Raw genomic sequence first — 10,284 nt, 5'->3', positions numbered from 1 at the left:
TTATTCTCTGGCCCAGTCTTACATCAACTCCTTCCCAAAATGGTGTCAGAGTAAACACTCTCTGGTGATATGGCAAGTACTGCACTGGATCCCTTCTCTGTGGCCTGCTGTGTGAAAGGAGTTATTTTTGGAGTAAAGCCTCATACTGTTTTTACAGTTTTCAATAACCATGGGCTTTTCTTGGGGCTGGTGCTGCTGGGCTGGTCTTCTCTTCTCCCTAAAGCTTCCAATCCTGGGAACTCACTTTGTATCTGTAGAGACATGTTCCATTCCTTAGGAGCTAGGTTAAGCCTCCAGACTACTTCATTTTTTCTCTATGCTATGGTTCATTTTCCCAATTTCCCTATAGCATCTCATTTTCCTTTCAGTTCTTTCCCAAATCCTAAAAACTACTTTTCTTTTCTTTTTGCAAAGTTGTTGTTTTCCAGGTGTCTGGATTCTGGGCCTGGGAAAGACTATATTCTGCTGCTGATTGATACTCTACACTTGTGGTTCCTCAGTTATTGTGCTTTTCAACCTCAGCATTTCTATTTGTTTTTTTTTTGTCTTAATTTCTGTTTCTTTAGTGATATCATCCACTTGTTGAAGAAGCAAATTCTCCTGCTTTCTTTTGCTTCTTGCTCAAGGTTTGCTTTAGCTGTTCTTTCCATATAGACATTGTTTTTAAGGACTGATTTATTGTCCTGCAATTAGGTCTTTGAATGAATTTGTCATAAAAGGAAGAGTTGTATATAGTATGTACAATATTCAGAACAAATAAATGGTTAATGGAAATCAAACATGATGACTTTGCTTTTATTTGCATAACTCTTACATGCAGTACTGTAATGTGTAACAGAACATAAAACTATAGTACTATTCTGTACAGTGCAATTAGCAAAATTTACAGTACTATATAAACAAAAAAAAGGCATTGAGGCTTTATAAAGAGTATGTGCAAAGCTAAATTTAAGAAAAGATGGATCATAAGTCTGAGTGGTGGTTGTAAGTCTGAACAGCACAACTCTGCCATAAATATGAATACTTGTTAAGCAGTTAGATCATTAAACAAGGAATATCTATATTTAAGACAGTTGGTTTAAAGTCTCTGTGTAGTAATTCCACTGTCCGGACTTCTGAAAAGAATATTCTTTTATATTTTTCTCCTATAATATGAACAGCTAAGTTAGGTTGAAATATTATAGGCAGTTAGACAGGGCTGGGGCCTCAAGTGAATCAGTGCAAAAGATAAGAACACATTACAACTGTGGCCAGACGTGTATCTGTCAAAGGCCAGGGCTCAAGATAAAGACAATGGCCAGGACTATATGCCTCCCCAAGGGATAAGCAATACATTAAAGATTACTATAATTGGTATTACCTGGTCCAAAAAATTCTAGTTAGACATCAGTCATCCAGTTGGGTAACCAGGACCTCCTGATCCTTTTCTTCTTAAAAAGGTCTTTGGGCCAGGGATTTAACTCTGTGGTTCTGCCACCTGCCTTGCACACACAAGAACCCAGTTTGATCCCCAGTTCATAAGGGGGGGTGTCTGAGAATTTAGCTCAGTGCTTCTACCATCTGCCTCATAAGCACAAGGTCCTGAGTTCAATGCCCAGTACCAAAAGAAAAGGTCCTTGTTCTTTCCATGTACACTTAATATATGACCTGCATTCCCTTTGGATCACTATTACCAAAGTGGTTATGCTCATACTCTTATTGGTTGATCATGGTTTTGACCCACATTGTACCTACCTTGTGGTTTTTGTATTCACCTTATGATTTTGTTTTATAAAAGTTCCTTTAAGGGCCGGGGATTTAACTCAGTGGTTCTGTTGCCTGCCTCGCAAGCACAAGGTCTCAAGTTTGATCCCCGGAACCAAAAACAAAAAAAACAAAAAAAACTTCTTTTAAAAAGTAGGCTCTTTGGCAACCCACTTTCAGGTCTCCTCCTATCTCTCAGGAGCTAATCTCTGCCAATAAATTTTTCCTACTCTTTTTTTGTTTGTTTGTTTGAGAAAGGGTCTCATTATGTAGTTCCCACTGCCCTGAAACTCACTGTATAGCCCAGACTGATCTCAAACTCACAAGGATCCTCCTGTCTCAGCCTCCTGAGTGCTGGGATTACAGGCATGAACCACCATGCCCAGCAATATTGCCTGCTCTTAACCTCTTATTTCTTAGAATTCATTGTTCAATTTTGGGGAACACAAGCTTGGCATATCTGACATCAAGCAGGTTAGGAGTTATATTAGTTCCCTTGTCTCAATTTTTGGGTTTTTTTTTTTTGCATATCTCACAATTTACCTTGTTGATAACTGGATATTTTGAACATGCTAATGTGGCCATATTCTAGAGGTCATATTTTCCCACTACACATGACTATTTTTGTTTGTTTAGTAACTTTTCTCAGCTAACATTACAAAGCCTACATTCTTTATTATGTGGCCACTGAAATCTCTGCTCCATTAGTTTAGGGTCAGGTAGTAATTTAACGTAGATCTATTACATATCTTTATTTATTATTGTGCCCTTATTATATGTAGACAGCTTTTAAAAAGAAAGAAGAGTAACCAACTACATAAAAATAGTCTCAATCTTTTCCAGATAGCTATATATTGGGGTGCTCCTTCAGTGCTTACCCAGGCAGCTACACCTCTGCCTTAGCCTTCACTATCCTTCCATACAGCCTGCAAGTGAGAATTTAGGGCATTCTCAAGTTTTTCTGAGCATACACATGTAATTCTAGATTCTCTGGGGAAAAAAAACTAATCTTCTCAAAGCTTTATTCTCCCAAGCAACTCTTTCCCCAGACTTTTCCTTTCCAAAACTATTGTCCTGTATATTCCTTACTTCGACTGTTTCATCCTGCCCCTATGGAATCTTGCCCAAGACCAGAAAATGAAGGGATAAAGAATAAGGACCTGAGATAAACTAAGTTAACTAACATCCACTTAAGATAAAGCCTCAAAGGAAGTCATAGCTGCAAGAGACAAAGGAATGACAATCTGATGGCAATGATAGCAGCAAAATAACCAAACAACTTCAAAGGCCAAATAGTACTTGCATTTTTGCACGTACTCTACCCTTTGGTCTGCCCTCTAGAGAGCCATATATAAACTACTTCATTCCGGCGCTTCCTTGGTACCCCCAACCCCCTTCCCTCCGTCTACTGAGAGATTTCCTTTTTGCTCTAATAAAACACACCTGGGCATTCTCCCACTGCTTGCTGTTTTCTGTTGCTTTTTTTTCTGCTGTTGTCTTAGAATGATAACACTGAGGGGGAGAGAGCTGGTGACATCCCAAATGTTTGTGTTTAAATGCTTTTGACAAACACTGCCTTGGGGAAGTGCAAATCTAAGGCAAACCCATGGGCTGAACCTACTGGGAACAGGTCAAAACAATACAGGAGGTGAAACATGAAAATATTATTATATAACTTAACCTGTTAGATGTCTATGCATGGAGTTCATGTTCACTAAAATTGAAGAATGACTCCTAGGAAAAACAGAGGTTAAGAGTAGGAAAATATTTATTGATAGGCTAGCTTCTGAGAGGCAGGAGGGGACCCAAATGGCTAGCCAAGTACCTCACTTTACAGGGAAGTTTTATAGAGCAAAACCCATGTGGGTACAACATGGGTTACAATTATCATTAACCAATACAGTTACAAGTGTAGTCCCTTAGGTAATAGTGATCCAATGGGGAAACAAAACATGTAACAACTGTGCATGGAAAGAACAAAGATTCTTTTAGAAAATGATGGGTCCAGAAGTCTTGGTCATTGATGTCTATCTAGACTTCATTAGGCCTGGTGTTTGTCTTTTGAAGAAGCATGAAGGTCGGGTCATCTCATCTTTATCTAGAGGCCTGGTCTCTAATAGATGTGTCTCTAGCCACAGTTGTGATGTTTCACCTTTGTCCTGACTGTCTCAAGGGCCTAGCCCTATCTGACTGCCTATAATATTGTTACCTAACTTAGTTGTCTATAATATTTCCTGACTGTCTCAAGGGCCTAGCCCTATCTGACTGCCTATAATATTGTTACCTTAGTTGTCTATAATATTTAGGTGCCTTATAATATGAGAATAAGATCTATATAATGCCCTTTGGCACCAGTAACCGATACCAGCAATTTGAGCCTCCATCTTCAAGGCCACCACCAACCTGGAGAGTGGGAGATAATCACAAAGTTCTCCTTATAATTCACCATTTTTTTCATCATTTCTCTGTTGTAAATTTTTTACATGTTCCAGAGTTTCTAAAACAGGTGTCTATACCGAATAGTTTCTCTGGTGTGAAAAACTATAATAGTACATAAGGTCCTGATCAGATAATTGACAATGTGAAATAGGAAGAAAGGGGCTAAAGGTGTTTAAAGTGGGATAGGTGTTTGGAAAGTGGGAAGGGTAGGGGAAAGGTAATAAGGGAAAAGAAAAAAATAGGAGAAAATGAAAAAATGGGGAGGGGAGAAAGGGGTGAAGGGAAGGCAGGGACAAGGGGAAAAAATGAGAACCAAGACCTGTCATGTAAAGGTACAAGATCCCAATGATGAATGTAACTGTACTGTATACCTAAAATGTACCAATAAACTCAATTAAAAAACCAAAAAATTAAAAATAAAAAAGATGTCCAATAGTTTTGTCAGCTTGTTCATTGCTGTTGTGTACTGACAGTTTTCATGTTCCCTACTGTGATTTTTTTTTTTGCTATCTTCACATCATTTATTTTTATGTGTCTTTGTCATGCTTAAAACTCTTTTCCCAGCCTAGAATGCGGAGAAAAGAAGTACATTTTTTTTTCTATCATTGAAGCTATTGGAAGAATGTTCTGCTGATTTGAAAGCAGGGTCAAAGAGCAGTTGCGGGCAGGGATTTAGCGGGAATTTAACTCAATGGTGCCACCGCCTGCCTCGCAAGTGCAGTCATGAGTTTGGTACCAGGTACCGAAACAAACAAACAAAAAAGAGCAGTTGCAAAAGCTTTTAAATAAGGACAGCATCCGCAAAATAATTTATCTCCTTTAATGGCAACATTCTCTAAATCACTGGCCTTGCAATTGCCAACACTTCAATGGCAGAGGCAGTGTTTGGTGGGGTTGAATTCTAGATATTTTGCCATTTGGAAGTTGTTTGGCCTTGGCAGGTCATTTAAGTTGTCTAAGGCCGGTTCTTTTCCTGTAAAATAGGAAAATATACACTTAAAGAATTGTAGTAAAGATTTAAAAAGGGACGTTGTATGTAAAATATATGACATTCATTATAATTCGATTTGGATTTTTAAATTTGGTTCTTGATCACATTAGAATACTTTGTTGTTTTTTATTGGTTTCTTTTTTCTTTTTTTTTTTTTTAAGTGACTTTGGTTTCCCATAAAGAGAGTTTAAGCGTTGCCATATGGTTTAAGGAGGATTTACTGTGGCGTTTCTAACGCATTAATTTTACTTAGATTGTATAGTTTCGTTGCATTTGGGGAAAACTGCAGGTAGGAGGGGCTAAACAGCCCTCCTCGCACGCGCGCGCGCCCCGTAGGTGCCTCGGGGTCTAGCCAGGGTAGCCAGCACCTACACACCTGCGAGTTCTTCGCACAAAGCCTCCGGGTGGGGCTGAGAGGGTGGAGCGCTGGGCGGCGCAGAGCCCTGTGGGAGTCGTAGTCCACGACGTTGGAGTTGACTGAGGCCGCCAGTTTGGAGCTCCCAGAACTCCATCCCCCGCCGGCCCCCGCGGCATAGGCCATTGCCTCTTCCTGTTTCGGGGACCGGTAGCCGGGCTGCCGCGAACTGCTTGAACCTGAGGAGGGGTCCTCACCTTCTCGCCCAGTTCTCCGAGGTTGAGGGTTCGCCATTCAGGTAGAGCAAGCTCTCTGTCGGTTTGCAAATTCGCCCCGCGGGAGAGTGAGGCGCGAGCCGTGGCGGGAAGGCTGAGTTTGCGGGGGAGTGGGCTGTCACCTGGGCTGGCTCTTCTGTGATGCGCGTCGGACTCGAGCTCCTTGGGAGAGCGGTGAGGCCGAAGCCGCGGTCGCGGAGACTGCTCCGGAGCGACGGCGGCGCGCGCTTCGCCCAGCTCGAGTGCGGTGAAGTCGGGGAGTCCGCGGGGTGAGGAAGCCTTAGAGAAAAGGCAGGGGTACGCCAGGTGAGCACCCCGAACCCCGGACGAGGGAGAATTGGGGGAGTGGCAGGAATAGAGCGCCTTTACTGCACGTTAGGAAGAGCTTGAGGGAGGAAGCCCATTTGCGCTTGAGCTAGGACCCCCCCTCCCCCCAGATGGGCAAGCTTTTCACACGGCTCAGTTGTGTGGTGTCTTGATAGCGGGTGGCATGATATGATAGCTGTCTTAGAATCCTGGGACTCTAAGGACAGGTAGTCAAGCGCGTTCTCTTCCTTTTAAATGAGAAAATTGAGGTCCACCGAGTTGGAGCAGTCCACTCATCCCGAGAAAACCAGTTGTGGCCAACTTGGCTAAAACCTAATTGTCCTGATGCCTTTCTCCATCGTTGAGATCATTAGATCTGCAAACCCTAACATGTATCCCATCCCTTCCTTTTTTTTTTCTTATTAATGCTCTGTCTGGGTCTGGGCCTGACAACAATCTGATAGATAATAGACAAATGCTGAAAGTTTTTAAGCTTTTCAAAAAGTCAAAGGTATCCTTGGAAAGAAATCTGGTTTATACACTACTTTCATACTAAGGTAGACCCGGGCGTGGTGGTGCACGCCTGTAATCCCAGCACTTGGGAGGCTGAGGCACGAGGATCGCTCCAAGTTCGAGACCAGCCTGGGCTACATAGTGAGTTCCAGGTCAGTCTCAACTACATAGTGAGGCCCTGTCTCAAAACAAACAAACAAACAAACAAACACCATACTAAGGTAAAAGGTTGATAGCCAATTTGTCAGCTATAGTTTTCAATACCTCAAAGACAATAAAACATCCCTGATTTATGCCCACTAGAGGTCTGAGAATAGTTAAACTCACATTTTTCTCACAGTCTTATGTACTGCATACTTGTTATACACATAAAATAATATACTTTTAATTGTGATTTTATAATACCTTAAGTATGTCAATAAAAATACAGCATGAGAAGATAATATCAATGTGAATTAAATATGAAAGTAATGGTTTTTAGTACTTTTTAAAATGATATATTGGCATAAAGGTTTTTAAAAAATCACCAAGAGATTTAAGAATTTCTCTCTGACCTGTATTTCATAATACACTTAAATTTAATTCCTTTGCTAGTATTATTTCTTCCTTATAGCCTTAACAAAACTTCATGGCATTTAGTGTACCTGGCATGGGAAGAGAGTTTTTTTGGTGAGAGAATCTCTTTAATCCACATTAACCTCCAGCACTGTCAGATTTAACAGCTCTTGAAGCATTAATTGATCAAATTAGAAGTGTGTTCCAAATGTTACATCAAAATTAGAGTATTCTAGCTCCTATTAGCTGACCAGTAAATTATTCATAAGGAAAGAATTTAGATAGGGGACTTTATACAGATACAGACTTGTACATAATAAAATAGTGCTCCCACCAGACTGCCTTTTTTATGGTGTAGTTCCTTTTCTTTTATATTGGCATCCTACAGATGTGGATAAACTGATCAGATTTCACCTGCTGATGGATATGTTTTTTCTTTATAGAGTTTGTTGGAACACAGCCATGGATACTCATTTATATATTGCCTTTCATGTAAGAGGCAGAGTTGAATACTTGCAGAGAGGATGTGGCTGAAAAAGGCTAGTATAGTTACTGTCTGGCCCTCTACAAAAAAATATTGTCAACACCTGGCCTAATAAACTGAATATAAATAAAGTGTCTGAAACTCTGTTTCATGTACAAGTATATTAGTTAATACAGAATTTCAGTTTCTGAGAAAGAACATGTAAATACTTATATGTTAGATTCACAGTCACATTTGTTTGGGCACAAACCAGTGTATTCTATTGCAAATCAATGGAAGCATTTGGCCTAGAATACTATAGATTTATTTTGTTGTTGTTGTTTTGGGCTTTTTTTTTGGGGGGGGGTTTTGAGACAGGGTCTCACTATGTAGTTGAGACTGATCTGGAACTCACTATGTTGCCCAGGCTGGTCTCAAACTCACAGAAATCCTCCTGTCTCAGCCTCCCGAGTGCTGGGATTAAAGGCATTGCGCCATAGATTTATTTTGGCAAAGAATTTTGAAAGGAAGTTTTTGATCCTTATATAGAAAGGGCTGTTGTTCTTTGAGGTACACTGATAATCACAGTCAAACCTTTAAAAAGGGTCACACTGATTTTCTCTGGTTGCTTTTTTGTTGTTGTACTGAGGATTGAGCTCTGGCCCTTAGGCTTGTGAGACAGGTGGCGGAACCTCTGAGCCAAATCCCTGGCCCTTCTCCGGTTGTTTTTTACATACTTTTTATGGAGATAAGCTTCAGTAAGGCACTAACATTTAAACAAAACTTGGAAGTATTACACAAATCAGGTAAGCTCTTGATTCCCTTTTGGCACCTGTCTCAGTCTATTTATGCTATTCTAACAAAGTTTTGTGACTGAGTAATTTATAAAAAGCAGATTTATAGCTGGGCATGATGGCCTGTACTTATAAATCTTAGCATTCTGGGAGGCTGAGGTAGAAAGGTTGCCAGTTCAAGTACCACCTGTGCAATTTATTAAGACCCTGTCTCCAAACAAAGAGAGGGTTAGAGATGTAGCTTAGTGGGAAAGCCCTGAGTTCAGGTCTCAAGGTCACAAAACAAAAACAATGACAAAACCAAATTTATATTTGACAATTCTGAAAGCTGGGAAATCCCAAGTAACCTAACCCATTTTATTCCCAGAAGTAGATTATCTCACGTATTTTTTATTAAGCTGAAAAATGAGTGAATATTTCAAATTAGCAAATTTCTGATAAATATTTCAGGCATAAAAAGCATTTAAGATGTCTTTAGCAGCTAGGCACAGTGGCCACACACCTATAGTCATAGCTGCTCAGGGAGCTGAAGCAGGGGGATTGCTTGGTTGCAGGGGTTCAAGGCCAGCCTGGGCCAACATAGTGAGACCTTGGGGGAGGGGGTAGGAAATAGGCATCATTAGGAAATTTCTATACTTTTCCATTTATTTTGTATGCATAGTAAAATGTTTTTAAATTAAACCGATTTATTTATCTTTTCTGATTTATGTAGGAATAACTTCCTCAGTGCTTAGAATCTGAGAAAAATGGCAAATGTGGACGATAAGCATCACCTCATCTCTGAAGAAGATCATGAAGTAAATCCTGGACCAATGAATATCCAGTTTGATTCATCAGACCTAAGATCCAAAAGGTAAGAGTTTTAAGATAATTATTTTATGATTAAAATTTTTAATAACTGAAATACAATGAATTATATAGCCGAACACATAGAGAATTGAATATAAAATACCAGATTTCTTTTTTCTTTTTCTGTTATGGGAATTGAACTCAGGACCTTGTCACTGAGTTCCTCCCCAGCCCCTCTTTTTTCTTTTTTTAATGTAGGGTCTTGGTTAGTCACTAAATTACTCAGGCCGGGCTCAAACTTTTGATCCTTTTGCCTCAGTCTCACAGAGTGCTAGAATTACAGCATCCCACCCAGCTTAAAATATCTCCTTTCTTACAGGATTAATATAAATGAATGTGAGAAGAGGCTATGAATACTACTTCTATTATTTTATTTTTTTTGGACTGTTTATTTCAAATTAACAGATTTCTGATAAATATTTCAGGCATAAAAATCATTTAATATGTCTTAAAAGCATATCCAGACTATTGGGGAGGGTGTTGGGATAAGTTTACAAAGTAAGATGCATTAATATTACTTTATAAATGCACTTGATTCACTTAAATGAATGTTTATTACCTACTTTACGCAAGGTGCTACTCCAGGTGCTGGAGATATAAGAGTAGAAATAATAGACACAGATCAGGCAGGGCAACTTAGTGAGAACCTGTCTCAAAATTTTAAAAATTTTAAAAAAAGAAAAAAAAAGGGCTGGGGATGTATCTCAGTAGTAGACTGTTTGACTAGCATATGTAAAATCCTGAGTTCATTCCACAGTACTACCAAAACAACAAAAACAGCACTCTGCAATCTTTAAATCTTTACCTTCCTCAAACTTAAATGTCACCAGAGAATTTAAATAATTTGAATTTAAATTTTTACTACTTAAAAGAATCCACTGAAAATATACTAGTTGGGCTGGAGATATTGGGTTAGAGAGTGCTTGTGCCTAGCATGTGTGAGGCCATGGGTTCAATCCCCAGTTTGAATATTATGTACACACACATACATGCACACACAT

The 10,284-nt window shown here is 39.6% G+C and overlaps 1 protein-coding gene across 3 annotated transcripts in view; it reads left to right on the top strand.

The window, feature by feature from the left end:
* Positions 1 to 5,623: 5,623 nt before the first annotated feature.
* Positions 5,624 to 10,284, top strand: part of Slc38a9 (solute carrier family 38 member 9) — an 82,660-nt gene continuing 77,999 nt past the window's right edge. Inside the window, exons 1-2 of one of the 3 annotated variants that reach the window (XM_010626881.2) lie at positions 5,624 to 5,826; positions 9,147 to 9,287. In XM_010626881.2, coding sequence (XP_010625183.1) covers positions 9,181 to 9,287 — 107 coding nt within the window. In that variant the 5' untranslated portion in view covers positions 5,624 to 5,826; positions 9,147 to 9,180. The other 2 variants (XM_010626882.3, XM_010626884.3) reach the window with 2 other exon arrangements.

This window comes from Fukomys damarensis, unplaced genomic scaffold, assembly GCF_012274545.1.
Source record: "Fukomys damarensis isolate Sample0158 unplaced genomic scaffold, DMR_v1.0_HiC HiC_scaffold_1, whole genome shotgun sequence".
In the NCBI taxonomy this organism is placed as follows: Eukaryota; Metazoa; Chordata; class Mammalia; order Rodentia; family Bathyergidae; genus Fukomys; species Fukomys damarensis.
This window is presented reverse-complemented; position numbering and strand designations above follow the sequence as displayed.